We start from the raw sequence: 21,109 nt of genomic DNA, 5'->3' as shown, positions 1-21,109 counted from the left end.
TATGCAAATCTTAGTTTTGCAAAATCTGCACGTTTTAGCTGCACCTACTTGTCTGGCAGAAAAAAATGAATGAGAGTCCTTCAAGAGAAACCTAACAAAAAGAAATACATTCTGGTGTTTTACATGCCAGACCATGATCTGTTTATGAGGCCCACCATAGTGATGGACTTTGGATTAATTTTGACCACCTGGGGTTCCTTGAGGGCCCGAGGCCATTTTGCGCTTTCAAGCACAGACCATGCATTGCGTAATAATGATTTTGTCTGCAAGGTATTACATTGCTACGTGCAGCGGAAAGATCTGAAGTTTCAAACCGAATTTCATTTTCCCTTTTTCTCATGGCCGCCGCGTTCGAAGCTGGCGTATACATGCGAAGGATGGCGTATACATGCTATTGTGCTTACGTACGTGTGTTTGCACTATGACGTCGCTCGTGGCGACACGTGACTACGAGAACAATTCAAGGCAACATCTGTTATTTGCGTAATATGTTGCTTGAATAGACAAAGTAAAGCATAGAGAAATAATAATACACACAAACCAAATGTCTGCATATTTTTGCATTACTACGCACCGCAGCAAGAGAGATGTACTTGCGTTTCGTCTGCTTGTTCCCACTTGGTGCAGTCGCACGTGCAGACATTGAAACCATGTCATTTTATACCGTGTTTCAGTGCGGAATCATGTTCTGTGATCCGCTTGTGTCTGCCTCAGTATTCGTGTAGCACAGACTTATGCCACTAGTCAGGTGTCCTCGTGCATAGTGCGCAAAATCGTGCGTTGTGCGAAATGAGACAATCGCAACAGTCCGCGTGTGACACCGTCAGCAGAAGTGCGCTGTGCCGCAAAAAAGTGAGGGGGAAAAAAATGAAGGCAGGGCTCGTGACGTATGTGTCACGCGATCGTCGAGCTCAGGTATGGGAGAATGCAGGGAAGGAATTTCGGTTGTGGAGGCTAAAAGGGGTGAGTGGAGAGAGTGTCTCTCTTGGCAGTGGAGCTCACCTCCTGAAATCATGGGTTAACGGAACTGAAATATTTATATCTCAGCCAATAATGCGCCCATTTGAAAAATTTTTGCAATGGAACACTTCCTAGAGGACACGTAACAACTTCTAGCCTATAACCAAAATTTGCTATAGGGTCTGGTGAGGGGCCCTTTAATGTGCACCCAATGCTCAGCACATGGGCGTTTTTGCATTTTGACCCTGTTGAAATGTGGCTGCCGCGGCCCGGATTTGATCCCGCGACCTTAGGCCATGGTGGCCTAACGCCATAGCCGCTAAGCCACCATGTCGAGTGGGTGAGAGAAATTTTTTACTTACGGAACTTCGGTGGCAAACATATCGTAATCTAACATGAAAGCGAAAGGTAATTCCAGTCTCTTAGAAGAACCCTTAGTACTAAGTTAAGTGTGCTTGTTGAATCAAAACTTTGCAGACTGGCAGTTACACTGACTTGCTTGGCACTGCAGCATGTGTGTCATGGAATTTATTTGACTGGAATTTGTGTTGCGATTCTTCGGAGTCGCAGAGTCACATCTGCAATCACTGCTTTTCGGTTTGCACACATACACAGAAGCTCCTTGACTCTGCATTAAAAGGAATAAATGCATTGTAATGGTTGGGTTCGTGGATTTTGATACGTTCCACTCCAGCGATATGACACTATATGTAGATTTGTCAATCTTTATGGTCATGCCATGAAATTTAAAGCACATACTACGGTACTTTAAGGAGATACCGCAACATTTAATGTTTCAAATGAATAACAATACAGTTTTGAATAATGCAATGAGTTATGTTTGTTTTAGTTAAGGTAAAATTCTGATAATTTGAAACTTGCTTATTCGAAGTGAGAGATCATTTGAATTGTTCCGTTTTTCACAGCATACTCCTATGTATTTAAATGCAAAAAATCTCTGAATTCAAACTCTAAAAACCGCACAACGGTTGTTTCCAACAAAATTTCTGACTTCTGTGGACTGCTTTTCAGGTAAACCCGAGCCAAAGGGGAAGGTTCGATGCATCGCTAGCTGCCGTAATGCTGTGTGTTTTAGAAATGACGAGAAAAGATGCGCAAAAAGCAGAGACTAAACTGGAGCAAGCATAGCGGCGCGTGCCGTCCTTTCCCATCCGGCTTAAGAGGAGCAGGAAAGAGACTTAGCGTGCACTCTTCAATGAATATTTCACAAAACTTAATGCTTACAAATATCAGGCGAGAAAACACGGTGCTGTCCATGCTCAGGAGTCTCCTAGAATTGCATAACACGAATGTAGCAAGCTATCGGTAACGTAGGTGCATGGAAATCAAGATATTCAGTATGGTCTACTCTTATTAAACGAAACACCAGATTAGTGTGCCAGCACTGATTACAGCACAGTTCTAGTATATGAAGGCCTGGAAGATGTTGCTTTCTCAATAGAATTTCTGTTGAATAGAATCAAGTGCTTCTTTTTTCCTCTGAAACTAGTGAATTAGTGACGCTGTGTCGCACTGAATGCCAGTGAGGTTCTCAGTGTAACAGTGGACCTGTTTCTTGTGGAAATGTTTCATTAATTGCACAGAGAGTTATGCTTCCCAGTTTTTCTCCAAAATATAGAAGGGCTAAACCAACTTCACGGCTGTTGGGTTATTGCGCGAAACAGGTGAATCTGCGCGACACAGATGAAAGGACCGCACATCACGGGACTCGATCACCACTCCGTGCGTAGGCGATGCTGACGATAAAAAGCAGGCGCCATCCGCGCTGTTTCATTGCTGGGTTCGGCGTGCTTTGCCCCCTGTCAAAAAATCTTTAATTTCGAGAGTCACGACAAGTTCATGTGTTATTCAAGTTCACGAATTATTCACACTTTCACTATTCGAGTCAATTCTGTGACATTCGAGTATTCGCACACCCCTAGTTTATGGGGCTCCTGTGAACATGTGAGCCAAGTATTATTTCACTGCATGCAGCAGGGAATTTGCAATCTCGTGTCAAATACAGGGAACAGACGCTTTCTCTTGCATCCGCAATGTTGTCATCGAAAGCAGTTGGCCTACCAACTCTATTGGCTGTTCGTGATGGTGAGAACATTATCAGTAATACATAATTGCTATTTTTTACTTAAATAAATGACTAATATATATGTCTGCAATCTCAAAAAAAGAAAAAAAAATTCATCTTTGCACTGCACGTAGCTGCGTCTGCTGCACATCGCCTCTGAGATGGCAGTGGCAGCAACCACAGGGTGCCGCGACACGTGTAGGCTGCGACAAGCCCTTTTGCCGCCACAACACTCAACTTTTGGCAGGGGCTTTGCCTTCTTGGCTTCTCCCCGGTGCAGCTTCCAGCACCGTAGCGGAGCCGAAATGAGAGAGAAAGCCTGTGCGATAACTCCCCTTATAGTTGAAGGACTCGGATAAATTTTTTCGTTATGAGATTCGTGGGACATTGTACATTAATGGTGAGGTTATTATATTATTAGGTAGAAAAGTGTGTCAGGGCCTCTTTGGGGAATGCATGCTATTTATAGACAGCTGTAGATGCATGATATCCAGGGGTAGCTGAATATTCAAAGTTTTTAATATGAATTGAATATAATACCCACTAACTCTTCGTATTCATATTGAAAAAGTCATTTTTTGACATGTTTAAATATTAAAAACTGGTAACCAAATATTTCACAGCAACCAACTGTTAAAGTCTTGTTACTGTTGTCCGTCTGCTATATAAGGTATCGCAAATTATCAGAAGAGACAAAAGTTTTCCGAGCACTGCAGAAACAAAATGGGTGCTGCAAGCTTTGTGTAAATTTTTGCAGCGGAAGCATACATTGCATGTGTTTTTTTCTTGTATTCGGTCATTTGATGTTTTAAACAGTGTAGTCATGTAGCAGTTTTATCTTTTATGATACAGCCAGTGATGTTTTCCTTGCAGCAGTCTGTTTTACATGTGTCTGCAGCACACAACTCCTTCAGCAGCATTTCGTTTTTCCTTTTTGCACTTCTGATCTTTTTTCAGCAACTGTTTATTGAGTTTTTTTGGAAAGCTAGTCATACACCACCCATTAAGTCTTGGAAAGCGCTTTTGCAATCAGGATCTAAAGACGTTGAGAGGCTATTGTGCAGTTTTTTTAATGGCACTGAGCAATCTTGCGTTTAAAACTCATTCTTTGTTTCGGATAGCTGCCATTTTTCGCACCTGTCAGTAGAGGCACAGTACCTAAGTATATGAGAATAAAAATTCCTGCTGTAAATATATGCATCAGCATTTGACTATTCGTATTCAATTCAATTCAGTTTATTTGGACATACATAGATGGTACAGGATGTCCACGAGGCGCGGCAAAAGGAGGCAACAATGCCTCCTGACAGGGCCTTCACCTCGGGATCACACATTATGACAGCAGGTCGGCATGACAAAATACTGCACTACATTGAAAGATCAAAGAAATCAGTGGAAATTCAGAAATACAATGCTGTGTCACATATGACAAATCATCCTATGATTTGATATTATACATTGATTACATCATTCTAATTCACGGAAACAAAGATGTAGAGAATCATTCAAATTGCACTTGCTCAAGACAAAAGAGAGGTACAATTCTAAGCAAAAGAGGCCAGAGAAGAAAGCATCATTTTCTTTTTTTTTTTTCTTAAATTGAGAAAGGGTTTTGCAATCATTTGTGCAGTTGATCATTAAAGGATAAGTGTTACAGAGTGTAACTATTTGGTTGTCTATGATCTGAGTACCATAATTTGTGCGTGACTTCGACCAAACCACAGATACAGTGCGCAAGTTATGGGTAAGGTTCCTGTTTAAGTACTTAGTGCAGAAGGATGTAAAATCATGCTTAATGTTATGAAAAATAAGTACAGCCAATGAGAAGCTGTAAAGTTGATAGTACGGCAGTACCTTAACTGCGTCATACAGGGATTCTTTGGTAACAGGTGCGGAACGGAATACGTTCAACGCCCTGAACTGAAGCGAGAAAAAGCGGTCTGAATCTGATTTGTTACATGTACCCCAAACTAGCTGACAGTACATAAAATACGAGTGAACTACGGAAAAATAAATCTGCTTTCTCAAACGAAGAGGTAAAAGCTATTTTATGCGTTGCAACAAACCGATAGACCTAGGCAGTTTCAAACGAACCTGATCCACGTGATCTGTCCATGTTAAGTCATATTTGAAACGCCCAGGAAGCGGCAAGAATTTGTTGGCAATAGATTGGTATTATAGATCTGTAGTTGGACGTGATGATTCAAGGGCTTCTTTTTGGGGAGCCATGTTCAGAACAGGTACCTGCCCACCTCTAATTATTTCACTTAATTGGGAGAGAATGTGTTAATTTGAGGCTGTCTGGCTACGTTCACTTGCAAAATGCAGCAGTTGGCCTTGAAGTTATTTTTCTTGTCTCATGCATTGCTTTAATTAATGCTTTGCAGTATACCCTTGTTGAATGCATGAATGTATGAGAGTGGCAAGCAGGAACTCGGAGACTCAATTTGCCATGTGTCACTCTGCCGCACGTACAGAAGGAGGCACTGATGCGAGTGGTTGTCCGTTCCTGCATGAGCCTGCACAGGGTCTGGGAGCCAAGCATCGATCTTCTGCAGTCGCTGCTTGACTTTTTCCTCAAGAACTTGGTATGTTGAGGGGTTGTGAGCTGTTTGCTGTAATTCCCACGAGATAGCAGCATCTCCGTTCTTACTACTTTATTGGATAGCCCTCAAACCTGTGATTACATTATGGAGCTCACTTCCCTAAGAGTTCCATAAGTAATTAATTGTGTTTGACCTTTTACTATGACTATTTCAAAACACGTGCCAAGAGCAGCATGCCTACATTGGGCTGTGCAATGAGTAGCAGTATAGTGGGCAACTGAGCAAGCCAGAGCAAGGGCTGAAATGTCACTATGTTCTGGTCCCACGTGACCACCTTGTGTGTCACAACTTCACGAAACATACATCTCCTGGCAAAGATAATTGAAATTGGTTTGTAGAAAAGCTAATTATAGTAAACTGTTTAGTGGGCTCTGAGGCTTACCAGTGTTTTTTTCTGGGATATTGATGTCTAGCCCTTTCACTTTATGCAAGAAACGAAAATGTTATGTCAGTACTGCTTTAAAATAAACAGTGCTAACAGGTGAACATAGACTGGTGACAGACATGAGTGTTCGTGTTTATTTGTGTCTGTTCTCATGTTCAGTTGTCGTTTTCTCTGCTACCTGAATGTGCACCAGCTTGTCCAAGTTAATACTTTGTCTTGTGGCTTACTCAAAGTATATTTAAGAACAATTGTCAGTAAATGTTTCTCACTGGTGGTGTTTCCAGTCAAGTGGTTGCAAGAACTGGGGAGAGAAATGTCATGTCTTGCCCTGATTACGAGTTTGCTTCTGAACCAAAACATCAGTTACATTAAAGCCCTTTTGATGGATAACTGCCTGGTAGAAGAAAAGAGTTGTGGGGAAATCAAGTGAATGAAGCAACTATTAAAGCATTCTCAGTCTCGGATCATTCAAAATGCGTAAAATGTTTCTTCATAAATGTCAGATATTCTAAAAAATTCAAATATACTTTCTAAATCAAAAAACAAGATCCACTTATTAATTTAATTAAGTGGGCTCAACATTTTAGTTGAAGTAAGTGACCAACATAACTTACAAACATGCACTGCTTTGGTATCAGACTACTAGGTATGATTACTTACAGCAGGAATGAATCAACAGGGACAAAGAAGGAAGACGTAACACGTTCATTCATTTGCACTGTAAGTAATAATGCAGATGTACCAACTTGCCCAACTATCTACCGTGTTACGTATGAGGCTACCAGTCTGCATAGCACGTCTCTTTCTTCTACAGAATGAAAATTTTCTTACCGGTTCAAGTGGAGTCCAAGCATTTCAAGTCATCTGGTGAGAACATGGTTGAAATTTCCACTTTCTGCCAATCTTCTGTAGCGACTTTCAATTGTAGTGTGGATCTTCTTCTTCTTAAGGCACCAGAGATAACTTGCGCACCGAGGTTGCTTCTGACCGTATCAGTGTGTAACTACAATCCACTCTAACAGTGATTGTCTGATAATTCACTTTGCCTAATTTTGTTCTTCACTTAATGAACCAGTCTCACCACCATATTCAGATCACACTCGCAGCAGCCACACCTGCATCACGATGACAGTAGTCCTTGCCATATTCCCTGTGCACCTGTGTTGAAGGCGACATTGAGGGGAATGCCATTGCGGATTTTTTGAGCAAAGCCTTCCTTTGCCTGTGCCCCGAAGTATGGCATTGCAGTCCAACCCGCTTATAACAATATTCAAGTGCCAAGAAAACCCCATTGTTATAACCGGTAATTATAATAAGGTTGCATGAAAAAAGCAGAGGGTGCACACATCTAAACATTTTAATTGGCCAAAAAGAAGTGCAGTTGAACCCACTTATAGCATTACCGGTTTTAACAAAAACTTGGAGGACACTTAAGTGTTGCCTTTAAGAGCGGAACTCGACAGTGCTATCTCGCCCCGTTGACACCGACACAGGATATTCCGTGACATGGGGCCCAATAGAAAACAATGGTGGTCTGATCCCAGTGGCAGTGCGGGGCAGAACAATGGCTCATCAATGGCTCATACCCCCATAAGCTAGAACAAAGCTAAGCTAAGCTAGCTAAGCTAAACATCCTAGTGTAAAAGTGTGAGCACACGAACACATAGCTCGCGCGGAGCACATTCTTTACCGGCAACGGCACAGGCGAAGTAGCACATGCGCAGTGGGTCTGAAGCCCATGCCAGCGCTTTGTTTTCATATATGGTATCAGTGGACATGCTCGCCGCATGCCTGGTCACCGCCGTAAAACACGTCCCGTGCGGCACTCCGCTTTTCTCCTCACCCTTTTGCCATACCCTCCTCTTCCGCTTTCCTCCTCGCGCTCTTTTTTTATCCCCCGCTGCACTCCACGTTTTCTCTTATATCCTTCACTGTGCTCATTTGCTCGTTACGCTGATGAATGCCAACGCTTAACGCAGCAACAAGTGCTTAAGAGCTACACTCTAAATTGGGCCAAAAATTGCCTGCATAATCACCTACACAACCAAAACCACCTTCCCGGCAATCGTATGCTTTACCGCATGCTCAGGTTTATTGTGGCGAAGCTGATTTTGCAAACCGGTCATCTTTGTGCAATATATTAGACTGTTACAAAGGTGGTGCCAACATTTCATTGGCGTCATGAAGCATGTTGTGTTTTCACAAACACAACAGTAGAAGGGCTGTGCAATTAACGCTATACAAAGAAAACATAAGCAATGAAAAGAAGGGAGTGATTTCCATCTCGATACAGTCACTCTGCGGTAATTTGACACTACCTTACTTTCTTTGGTTAATTCAGTGTGTATGTTTCATGTGTCTTCTTTTGGTTTGCTCCATCTTGGCACGCTGCAAGCTGTGGCGATTGTGGCTTACTAACTTGCCCACATTGGTCACTAACATAAACCTATACTAATTCTATTAGTTAAGCCTAAAATGAGAATACGGGGAAGGAAGAGCAGAACAATGAGTTGTTCTTGGCAAAATATACAAGAAGCACAGTGAATATCTGCTTGCAGAAGCTGTTGCATCAAAAAATATTGGGCAGGAAGCTGGACAAGATAAACATTTAAGATGTTTATATAAATGGAAACATGAAAAAGAATAAGAGTAAAAGATTCAGAGAGGCAAAGGACAGTAGGAAGCTTAGCAGTATTAGCTCGATCCATTGCCAGCCTATGTCATTCAAGAGATGCTCCCTCCTGAGGCTCTATACTCGTGGCACATGGTGGCTGCACAGCAGCCATTATCCACAATGTTGGCTGTCTGATTGGCTCTCGAGAAGCTAATGTTTTTTTAATTTGTGCCAGGAAGTGAAAGTTTTGCGAAATGCAAATTTTAATTTTCATCAAGATGACAAAACGTGACATGGAGCGGCACACATTCTTGAATAGAACATTTTCCTAATCTTTGGCAGCTATATTGTGTTGTTATCGCTACATTTTCCTCACCGTTTGGCACCACGAAAATATTTTGTTTATAATACTGTGCACATGCTCATAGCATTTGCATCGCTCTTGCGTGCTGTTGACATTTGGGTTTTGGCCCGTTATATTTTTTTTTAAATTCGTTCATTTTAAATGATATTGGGTGAACATTACGAATGTTCCATAACTTCTTGCACTTCTCACTGCTGCGTTTGTATTGTAATCAAGATTAGTGACTTTTCACATCCTCAATGGTTATGACTACGGCGGCTTTTTTAATTAATAAAAGAAATGTATGCAAGATGGTGCCTTAAAGATTTATCACATGGTGTGAGTAAGCAGTGAAGCGAACGAGAGATGGCAACGCCGGCGCTTGCGCCGTGCAAGCTAATACCTGTAGTGTGTGCATCACTCTCAGTGATATTCGACCACTTCTCAGCCAACCGAGTCGGACTGAGCCATGCATTTCACAAGATAGCGATAATGTGACCTGCAACTCGTGCTCTGCACCACTGGTTGATTGCTTAGGCTGTCTCAAGGCAGGAAACAAGCGTGTTGGCACCGATATATGACGAACCGTTCAGTTTCACGGTGAGATGCATCATAGCTAATGAAGCAGTGGACAGCTTGTACACAGCAGACGATGAAAGCGAGAGGTGTCTTTGACTGAATAATTGTGCGCTTTGAGCTAGCTGCTTTATTTTTACTAAGGAGGAAAACTGTTTTGCTTTATCAAACATGTTAGGCTCATTGCCTCCATTTCAGTTTCTTAAGCAAAACATTAAGTTTGTGTCATGTTAAGAATGTAAAGTGGGGCAATCAGTGCCACTTTGTACGCATCAGGCCTACGTCTCGTCTCGAAAGCAGTGGTGCAGTGTCTACAATAGGGTCTCATCTGGAGATTCATGACATGAATGCATGAGCATGACAATAATTGAACTGGATGCAGCAGGGGATGCAGCATTTGACTATGGCCTTCCCTCCATAACAATGACATGCATTTTCATGTACTGGATAGCTTATCTATACTAATAGCACATATAATAATGTACAGTTAAACCTCGATATAATGAAATTCTTGATATAACTAAGTATTTAACTTTCTATCAAGCTGTTTCTAGACTTTTTACCCTGCCTCCTTCATATCCATATGTGAAAACTCAAATAAATAAATAATCAATCAATCAGTCAGTCACTTTATCGAAGCCAGCTTTCACCAGAAATGTTAAGGAATCATAGTAGAAAACAGGACAAGGTGAATAAGAAAGACCTGCAGCAATAACAGACAGCTTTTAACACTTCTTGGCATGAGTACATGGAAAGCAGAGTCAGAAACGTCATGGAAATGAGCTACCAATGATGTTAGTAGCTGGACAAAGTGAAACAAGTAAGAAGGCCAGTCATTTAGAACGATGAGCAGTGGCAGTGACTGCCTGTCAGCAAATGGGCACTCAGAAAAAAAAGAATGCTTTTCTGTTTGCAGCCAAACAAGCCAGCAGATGCATGTCCGTGCCAGGGCACTGGCTGACATAAACGACCTGGGAGCGAGGTAAGCAGAACATGCTACTTTTGCTCAGACTAGCTGAACAGAAATAAAGGACGATACCCTCCCTTACTGAACTGGATTGGTTCGCTGCTTGTCTCATTCTGAAAGGTGCAGTGTTGGGCTTGTTGGTTGTTCATGACTATAACGGGCACAGCGCGAAGAAGAAAATACGAGCAACAATCACCGCACACAGTGCCGACCTTCAATGAAAATGTGTTGAAAGTCAGCGATGGGTGCATGTACTTCTGTCCGTCTTGTCTTCCTTGCGCTGTACCTATGGTCACAGGCTTTGTCTTCTCTTCTACAGTTCCTGTCCTTTGCCTAAGTCGCGCTGTTACATTTTGGATTATGTAGAACTGACTAACCCAATCTTTGACATCAATGAATTCATTGGTGCCTCAAGTGGTGGCATTGCTTTTCTTGTTTTTCATTAAGATGTCTATTGTGAAAGAACCCCTATGGCTTTTGCAAGCTTCCTACTTATTTGTTATAGGGGCAACAGGACCCCTATTTACAATACTTCTCTTAGGTGAGAAAATTTTCTGATTGGCTGGTGTTTTAGTACTACTGACATGATTTCTGCAAGAACGATCGGTTGCAGACAGCATCTGCATAAGGGAAGTGTTGCAAATATGGGCCTTAAGGTTCTGGAATAATGTCTTGGTTTAGACTGAAGGGGGCCACTAAAATTTGTAAAATGCAAGGTGCACATGCGTGTAGGTCGTATTCAAACTGCATCAAGCGGCTTTTGGTTTTTTTAGGCAATGCAGACCTATGGCACATGAAATGAAAACAACCGAAACCAGAATTAGGAGTCGGCAAGCCGTCTTTCCGTACTCATGGTAGCATGCAACACGTCGGGAAGCGGTGCATAGGCATTCAGCTCCCTGCACTCAAGTTACAAGCCGCTTGCAACATAACGTTCCATAAAAAAAAAAAAATTGTTATGGAAGATGTGGGGATGCGCGACTCTCGCGCGTCCCCTGATATGCTTTTCCCGCATGGCGCGTCTCCTGTAATCCGGATTCGGCGCGTGGCCTGCGTGATGCCCGCGGCGGTTGTGTGGTTGGGGCGCAGTGCGAGAGATGGCGCGAGTGTTGCGCTGCTAACGCCGCCGACAGGCGAGGTTACTTGGGCGCCGAAAGGAAGGCGCTCGGGCTGTTGGGTTTGAGACAGCAAGCGGGACGGTCGTGCCGCACGTGCAGCGACCCTCTTGCCCGGCGGGTCGGCGCACGGCGGGGACGTCTCCCGCGCCGACCCATGCTTCTGCGAGACCGCCTCGCGTGGCCGCCCTCGAACGCGCCACGATTCGCGTGACCATACACGCGAACGACCAGGCCTTGGGATCCAGCATGGGGCGAACATATTCGCTCGCTTCCGGTCGCGGTGAGTCAGACTTCTAGATTTGTCGCGCGCCCATCGGCATGTTTTGTGGATAGCAACTCGGCTAGCAGGCACTGATCTATGAAAGGTGCAATAAATGCCCTTGTGATTGTTTGCACTACTGTGTTGTCGTTCCTTTGTCCCAAGAGCACGGGTGTGAGAGAACCCCACAAAGTGTTACAGTTATGCTTTGCTCCTGAAATTAAAGGGTGCCATTGTCTACAACATGCAACAAAGCACAATCTCAGAGGCCATCGTTCTGGCATACTGCAGTCTGGCACACAGATGACTCGCCGCCGCCAGAGAAGTGAAGCCTCTTATTCACTAACTAAAATGAATTGCAGAGGCAGAGTTTATTGGCCTACATAATATTGTTGGAGTCAATAGCTGTGGCTGGGCATCAGCAGACTCCAAAACATGGATTGGCATTTGTACACCAAGGCACTAAGGATCTGCACACTCGATACAATGGCTCTGTGCCTATAGTGTTCTGCTGCGAAGTACAAGGCTGCAGGTTTGATTCCCGGCCATGATAACTGTACTCCAACAGGGGCAAAATGCAACACTGACATGGGGAATTTTTAGTGCATATTAAAGACCTTCACGGGGTCATAACGAACATGGATTCCTTTACTGTTGCATCACCCATAGCCTCAGTATTGCTTTGAAAAATCAATCAACCAATCAATCACCAGTAAATGTGTGCAAGCACACACTATGAAATTTTGAGAAGGCACATGGAAGATTTCTGACAATGCGTATGTGTCACCTATTGTACCAGTGAAGGGCATGGGCTACAGAAAACACAGGACTGTAAATTTAGAAGTCTGAGTGAAATCTCACATGCCTCGCAAGAGGCCAAGGTTTGAGTGCATATGCCACACTTGAATTTGGTTAACGCTTGAACACAGGAACAGATGGCAGGTATTGCTTGAAATAGGTAACCTCCCTTACAAGCTACAAGCCTGTAAGGGAAGCAGGGGCATTCACATTGTGTATTTAGACCAACAACAAGAACAATGCAGATCTTCGTATCTATTTGCTATCTAAATATACATAATTGAAATTTCACACAAATTGCAGGCAATATGCAAAATTTGCAGAAATCTGGTTTGCATCCTAATAAACTTGTTTGCAGTATTTTGGAGCACCGCAACAAGTATCCAGTTTCAGCAGGTAGTCATTGAGAGTGGCAACAAAATTGCAGGAGTAGTAGTAGAGCATCATCGTTGTTTGTGTGGGCGGCTATAGGAGCGGCGGTTGTCAAAGGAGGCGTGCAGCCCAACAACAAGCCCTTTGGCAGAGAGTTATTGCCAGTGGGGGAGCCATGGTTTACGGAGAGCACATAAGTGGGCTAGCTGAGGCAGGACTTCCGCCATTCGTTTAACGGAAGCAGTGCTTTTGCTTTGAAGTCAACCCATCATCTCTTGACTGCACCCCTGCCAAAAAATTCCGCGAACGGGCCAGATGGTCCCAACGAGCGTGAGATTGTTTTCCTTCCGGGTCCGTGTCTTGCGAGGTGGCAACACAAGAAGCCCCCTGCACAGTGAGGATGTATGACAATCATTTCAACAGATTGCAATTCCGGATTGCAACGCCCTGGGAGTCCCTGTGTGCACAGAGCACGCACTGTGGTGGGATTGGACGAACAGTGGCTCGAGGGTGATGCTGAGGAAGCATGTGCAGGGCCGTTGCAAAGGGTTTCGGTGGAGATTCAGCTAAGATCGAAAGACGACCAAAATTGTAACCTCATTGTAACTCTTAGTGTTTAGATGTCTGTGTAAACAGTTTCTATTCTATCGCTTGCATGTTCCATCTTAATAAACAGTTGCATTCAGCTTCACAGCCTTGTCTACTGTAATGTTATCGACAAATAGCTTCAACTTTCCATCACCAACATCGAAGCAGATATTGACTGTAGTCATGCTATTAATGCTGAAATTTAGCAAACAATTTTGCCTGACATGTTTAAGAGTTGGCCAAAAGAAAGCACTCTGTGAACAGCAAGCTAATTGTGACAGCCACTAGGAGGTACTGGCTAAGTGAAGCAAGAGCTTGAGGTATCTAATTTGAAGTTATTTTTTAAAGAGTATGCAATAAAATTAGACACAGCAACTCTGACGGTCAGCTGTAGAAGAATTGAAAACTTGACGAGTTAGAAAATTTTTGTGGTGTAAAGTGCGAGATGATGCAGACAAGGAGTAGTAGGTGCTGACACAAGCCATTCTTGACATTGTTACTTTGTTTCTTGTCAGCATCAGTTTGCACGGCAGCATTATGATGTTTGTAAACTGTTTGTTCAAGTCAGGCCATTGTGTTTAGTATGCAAAGAGGAAAAAAGCAAGGAACAATGCTGGCCTTTGCATCCCAAGAAATAGTGAGGTAACCATCACGTTGCCTCTTTGTCACATTCATGCCTCATGTTCTGTTCACAGGGGGGCAGAGAACAGCTATGAGCTCTTCCTTATGCTGCTAGCTCACAGTCTGCACAGGCAGTCTCCAGAGGGCATCACCAGTGCTTGGAAGTCACTGCGTGGACGGTAAGAATGTATTCCTATTCTATTGCCTCCTGATAGAATACTGGCACAAAGATTTTAGCTTTTATTTCTTTTTTCTTAGCTTTATTATCTTTTGTTTCTTTTTTCTTCTTAGCTTAAAGTAACTCAAGTGTCCTTAGAAATCATGGTCCCAATTCGAAACCAACAAAAAGTTATTTAGATTTCTTTATTACTGAGCATTTACTACTGAGGGGCTTTGACTTTTGGAAACTAGTGCTTAAATTGATGCCAAGCTAAGAAGAGATATGCGATGCTGTGAAACCTTGATGTAGCAAACTCTCAGTGGAACAAACCTCCAATAGTTTGCCGTCCATCAAATGCCATCTATCTTCAGTTTCAATATAGCAAAGTGTGTTTATCCGTAATTTCAGTCTGATAAACTTTCACCGCCACTGTAAAGGAAGACAGAGACATTAAATGCAAACTGTACTGCAGGTACCAGTCATATGGTTGAATTACAATCCAGTTGTTTGCTGACACACCACAGTTGGCGAGACGGCCAGGTGTGATGTCAAAATGACGAAAGCTTACTGCACTAAAGTGTGCAGTGTACATATGAAGGGCGAAGCCTGCATGTGCTGAGGGAAACTCGCAGCAGCAGGTACTGCCTGTTGAAAACAGCATAGATATACAGTTAAGCCTTGATATAACGAAGTAGGTAAAGTCCTCACTTTGCTTTGTTGTATTGAAATTTCATTGTATTTAAATTCGACTTATTGTGCAAATAATTACAGTCGCCAGTTGATTTTTCTTTCTTTTTACACTGAAAGGGGCTGCAGAATTCTTCCAAATTATCGGGCAATCAAAAAAGGGAATTTGAATGAGGAAACAATTAATTTTGACAAATTTGCGAGTCGGTGATAAATGATACAGTTTCACGCCTTGTCGACGATATCTTCACATAGGCAATACGATTCAAGTGAAGCCAGCCACACTTTCGTGTGCACTCTGCCCTCGCGGCTGATAGCGTCGCCCGCACTGGGACGGCGCTATCACAATAAGCGCCGGCAGAGGGGAGCGAATGTTTCATCTGCCTTTCACTCTAACGGGTCACCGAAACTCAAGATTACGCAACCTAATAACTGTGCAGGAAGACAGCTAACATGTCAATTTTGTCATTCTTCCAGTTCTCTGGAACCTTTGGAGTTGTGAGACATTTCGTATAAAGGGCCGCAAGCTTTTCAAGCATCATGTCTCCTCCATCCTTGATTAAATCTACTGTTATTCCATCTTCTCCTGCCACTTTTCGCTGGTTCATGTCTTGTAAGGCCCTTCTGACCTAATCGCTAGTTATAGAAGGAGCATCTGTGCCCTGGTCATTACTACTTTGAATGGAGGTATCGTGGCTGCTCTAGGTACTCTACAGACCAGTATAGAATTCTTCTGCTGCTTTTACTATACCTTCGAGATTGCTGATGATATTGCCCAGCTTATCTTTCACTGCATACATCTTGGCTTGTCCTATGCAAAATTTTCTTCTTACTGATTTCATGCTGCATCCATTTTTTACTGCTTCCTCAGCCTTTCTCACATTATGATTTCGAATGCCCCTTACTTTCTCCTTGTTGATTAGTTTTGACAGTTCTGCAAATTCTATCTGATCTCTTGAGTTGGACACTTTCATTCTTTGTTTCTTTATTAGATCCTTCATTACCTGGGAGAGCTTACCTACTGGTTGCTCTGGTGCCTTACCTCCCACTTCAATTGCTGCGTCCAAGGCCGGCCTAATAGCTACGGTTTAATTTATTACCTCTATGTCATCTTCATCTCTCAGTTCTAAAGCTGCATATTTGCTTGCAAGCATTAGCCTGAATTGGTCTGCTTTTACCCTTACTGCATCTAGGTTGACCTGTTTCTTCTTGACTAACTTTACACTTTCTCTCTTCATATTGAGGTAAATCCTAGACCTGACTAACCTATGATCACTGCACTTTACCCTACCTAACACTTCTACATCCTGCATTATGCTGGGATCGGCAGAAAGTATGAAATATATTTCATTTCTTGTTTCTCTATTAGGGATTTTCCAGGCCCACTTCCTGTTGCTATGCTTCCTCAAGAATGTATTCATTATTCAGAGCTTATTCCTTTCCACGAATTCTGCCAACACCTCTCCTCTGTAGTTCCTAGAATAGATGCCGTGGTTGACAATGGCTTGTTCACCAGCCTGCTTTTTTTCCCACTTTTGCATTGAAGTTGCCCTTGATTACAGTATACTGAGTTTACACTTTTCTCAGCTAATTCAACATCGTCATAAAACTTCTATTTCATCATCATCGTGGCTGGAGGTCGGAGTGTAGGCTTGTACTATTATTCTAAACCTCTTATTTAGCTTTATCACAATTACTGCTACTCTCTCATTAATGCTGTAGAATTCGTCAGTGTTGCCCGCTATGTCCTTATGGATTAGGAATGCTACCCTGTTTTGCTTCTTATCTGGGAGTCCTCTATAGCATAGTATGTGGCCATTAGTCAGCCCTGTATATGCATCACCAGTTCTTCTAACCTCACTAAGGCCAATAATATCCCACACAATGCTTGATAGTTCCTCAAAGAGTCCTGCTGAGCTAGCTTCACTTGAGAGGGTTCGTGTGTTGAACGTTGCCAGGTTCAGTTTCCAGTGGCGGCCTGTCCAGGTCCAGAGATTCTTGGCGGCCTGTCCAGGCCCAGAGATTCTTGGCACCCTCCGCCATGTTGCAGGTCTGACCGCCACCTTGTTCAGGTGCTTCGCAGCTGCTGGGGACTGAGGGCCATCGGTTAATTCTAGAGGTCATGAGTTAGGTAGTGGTCAAATACAGCACCAGGGAAGTTTAGTGGGCCTTCTTATTTGTTTGCACCTGGACTGGTATAGCCCCACTGGCTGTCAGCATTTTTTGCCGTTGTCAAGTACCACTCCAAGCTTGAAGATGTAGTGTACTGGAGGAGGATTCGAACTTCCTACCTTCAGATTAGAGGGCCGATTGATGTTCTACCTCTGTTCCACGCCTCCAATTCAGTCACATAGCTACAAATGGAACATAAAAGGATTTAAACTTCTGACTATAGCAACCAAGTATCCGAGATAGCTGTGAGATAACCCTCTTGGCGGTGAGGCCACCTTATGGTATGAAAAACCAGCCTAGAGGATCCTACATGTCTAAAAACCTAGTTTGAATTATCCGCGATAGACGGGTTTTGCTGATCGCGGTAGGTAGCATTATGTGGAGTATACAATATTTCAGGGTAAACGAAATTCTTCTGTAATGAACTAGACATTTACAATTTTTAGTCTTTTACACGCTCTCTTTTATTTGTGGCAATGATACCTTGATTTGGGCAAGTAGGTTCATTTTGACAGTGTTCTTAAAACGGCACTGTGGACGAAGATGAAAAGTACACAAACGACAGGACGAGCGCTGATCTGCATCATTTCATTTGTGTACTTTTTGCCCTCATCCATAGCGCTGTTTAGAAACACTATCTCTTATTATTTCGCACCTTCAATGGAGGTTTGCTCCAAGACAGTTGCACCACTGACATGACTAGGTTGGGCAACAGAACTGTTACACATCAGAATCTCACATGTGAACTACTTTTAGGGAGTAACAGCTACAAAAGTGCTGCGACCTGCAGCTACTAAATTTAGCACACTCCCAGTTTGCTTCAAGCATGCTTGTCTTTGTCATCTTTTTCGTACGAGGGCAAGTCAGAAAGTCTGCCCCTATTTTCTTTAGCCAAAATAATGTACACACAATTAATTACAAATATACGTACTATTCTAAGTACCTTACACTATTTTTCCACATAGTCCCCACACCGGTTGAGACATTTGTTCCATCATAGCACTAAATTCGAGATGCCCTTGCATTGTCAGTCAGTGATGCAAGCGACGTCCCTGAAAGCTCATTGTCAGGCAAGCCTTCACGGCCTTTTGCAAACTCGCAACACCCCCACCTCCCAACTTTTCCAAGCAAGACACCTTTCCCTCTACACGGGCTGCATTTCCCTGCGGGCGTTCACTCCTTGCTCCATAGAAAATATATCTCACTTCGTTGCTCGTATGCCGTGGACGGGTGAAGCACAACCACCATCTTCAACAACTGACAGCAGCACTGTGCCGTGGAGCTACCAGCAGACAAGGCAGGGCCAGTCCAAGAAAGCTCCACTGCTGGGAATGGATATGTTGACTTCGCATTTAGAGACATTATTTGACTAAAATAAAATAAGGGCAAAGACTTTCTTATTCGCCCTCATAACATATTTTACCTATCACTGCTTTCCTGATGGAAATAATGCAAATGCAAGTTTTTAGGTCAACTTTGCCACAAGGTACATGCAGTGAATAGTGCATGCATTAATCGTAGTTTTTTTCTTGGTCGCCTGCGAAATTCAGCGCGACTATTGTCTAGCACACACATTTAGGAACATTGGATATCTGTTAGAGGTGAGCAAATATCAAGTTTTTCAAATACAAATCGAATAAGAATATAATAGGTAGGGAATATTTAATCGAGTACCAAGAACTACAAGCCATACATGATGTCATCGAATGTGTCAGCACGTTATCAAACATTACAGAACTACACGGACTTGCTCAGTGCATTCAAGGCACTAAGAAAAGTTACAAAGGCATTCAAAATCTGCCAACAAATACATAGGCTAAACAAGTCTTACAACTTCGCTATTACCGTGCAACTGGATTCAGGGACGCACTGGACAGTGTGTCTCATTTCTGTTAATTTGCTACCATGTTTAGTTGATGGAGAACAATAACTGGAGTTTCACATTTGTCTGTTTTGATATTAGGTTAGCTTGAAATATTCGAAAATACCAGATAGCTCCTTTTCGAATGCAAATAGTTAGTGTTTGGTATCAGATTCGCATTCCAAACTTCGGATGTTCGCCCGAGCCTAGTATCTGTACAAGGTACGGTGCCATCTCAAAGCACATCATGCAGAATGCTTCCTAATTAAATGAAACCTCAGTGCATACACTCGCTGATTCCCAAGCTTCTTGTTTTTTTTCCTTTCTTTTCCTCTTTTTTCTTTCTTTCTTTTTTGTTTTCCCACAATAGCATCTGCAGCCGGTTTCACGCCAGGCGAGTAGAGGAGCTCACCGAGCTGGGCCTACAGAACTGCTCGCTGCTGTTTCTGGTGCTCGCCCTGTCCATCGACCTGGAGGAACCGGTGAGTGCACCAATGAGTTCACCTAGGAAGCACGTGCTATCACCATTGTAGTTGTTTGTTCTTTCTTTCTCTTGTTATACTCTTGCACCTGCATTTAGAGGAAGTGTTGCTCAATCTCAAACCCAGTTCACCACCTGACAGCCCACGCAGGGACTTTGGCAAATAGAAAAAACCAGCAGCAGACGCAAAAAAACAAGAATATGAAGAGAAACGGACAGGAGGGAACTATCAACCAATTTATTACGAGGGAAGGACAAATATGTATGCCCTCAGGCAAATCTCCTGGCACATGTCTAAAAAAATACCATCGCAAGACGTTTGTCAGGTACAACGTCACCTAATCTTCTTAGCCACGTCGCTAAGGAAACTGATCTCTTTATCAGTGAGGCTAAAAGAAATGTCAGTGACACTGGTGTTCTTCTGCCTAATTATGTGAAAGGCCTCCAGAATCTCCCTTTCTGTCCTTGGTTTCCTGCCACATATGCTGGTTTGATGGCTGGGCTGCTGATGGCAAAGCCAGATGAACGAATCATGGCAGCAAGCATGCGAGAACAACAGGCTGAGCACTGTTCTGCCATATCCCACATTTCCCAGCAAACAACACCTGCCACTTACAGCACTGCAAATTATGCTCTGCTATACCATAAGAACCCTGCTTATTGCCCTGTTGCAGTTTTATGAAGCAGAAAGCTGGACATTATCATTGATGCTATTTCTTAATTAAGTTCCTTATGATAAGTGCAATGCGGCGATTAAGTTCAACTAGTTGAAAAGTGAGGTTTAAGTAGCCGACACCTTGTGCTTTCCCTGCCTGTCAGTCTACTTGGCTCAAGTCCTATTCACTTGCTTTGTGGCTGTAAGCCCCAACTACTGCTGTGTGAACCTCTTTATGTACAGTAACCTGCAGTTTCATTTTTGCAACCTTAAAAAATATTTAGCTGTTACTGCTTCTTTGTGCTTACTCAGATTTCACAGCAAAAGTGCATCTTTTGATCTACATCGTTCAATAAAACACTTCATTCAATAAACACTTCGTTCAATAAACACTGTCATTAATTGTCTAGCTTGTAGATCCGGACTAATAATTTCCAATAGGCAACAAAACCAGACCACATCTGTGAAGAAGCTTGTGTCTGCACTGTCAAGTATAAACCCCATGTAAGTGATCTCGCGCGTGACAGCAACAAGCGACGCGATGGAGATGGCTTTCGTGTTCACTTGTCGCCTACGAGTTGTACCCCATGCGAGCGACGACTTCGAGCAACCGTCTCCCTGGTGTTGCGAGTATGAGGGCAGCAAATACGCGTCGTAGCTGGCGTGACACAAGCTTTATTAATTTAAGTTAATGCGTTTTACTGTAAAGAGCAGCATAAAATGTTTCTGAACATCTTGCAGTAGGTTCTTATCCTTACACGTATAAAAATTCAATCGCTTGCTCGTTCCGTGCAACAATC

The 21,109-nt window shown here is 43.0% G+C and overlaps 1 protein-coding gene across 2 annotated transcripts in view; it reads left to right on the top strand.

Annotated features, from left to right (window-relative positions):
* The window catches only part of LOC142584905 (protein MMS22-like), a 170,891-nt gene that overhangs the window by 78,196 nt on the left and 71,586 nt on the right, over nucleotides 1–21,109 (top strand). For both annotated transcript variants that reach the window (XM_075695241.1, XM_075695242.1), the window contains exons 13-17: nucleotides 5,524–5,634; nucleotides 6,852–6,904; nucleotides 10,487–10,552; nucleotides 14,368–14,472; nucleotides 19,544–19,655. In XM_075695241.1, the coding sequence (XP_075551356.1) occupies nucleotides 5,524–5,634; nucleotides 6,852–6,904; nucleotides 10,487–10,552; nucleotides 14,368–14,472; nucleotides 19,544–19,655 (447 nt within the window). The remainder of the gene's footprint in view (nucleotides 1–5,523; nucleotides 5,635–6,851; nucleotides 6,905–10,486; nucleotides 10,553–14,367; nucleotides 14,473–19,543; nucleotides 19,656–21,109) is intronic.

The sequence above is a fragment of the Dermacentor variabilis genome, chromosome 6 (assembly GCF_050947875.1).
Source record: "Dermacentor variabilis isolate Ectoservices chromosome 6, ASM5094787v1, whole genome shotgun sequence".
NCBI classification, from domain to species: domain Eukaryota; kingdom Metazoa; phylum Arthropoda; class Arachnida; order Ixodida; family Ixodidae; genus Dermacentor; species Dermacentor variabilis.
Note: the sequence above shows the minus strand (reverse complement) of the source record. Positions and strands in the feature narration are given on the sequence as shown.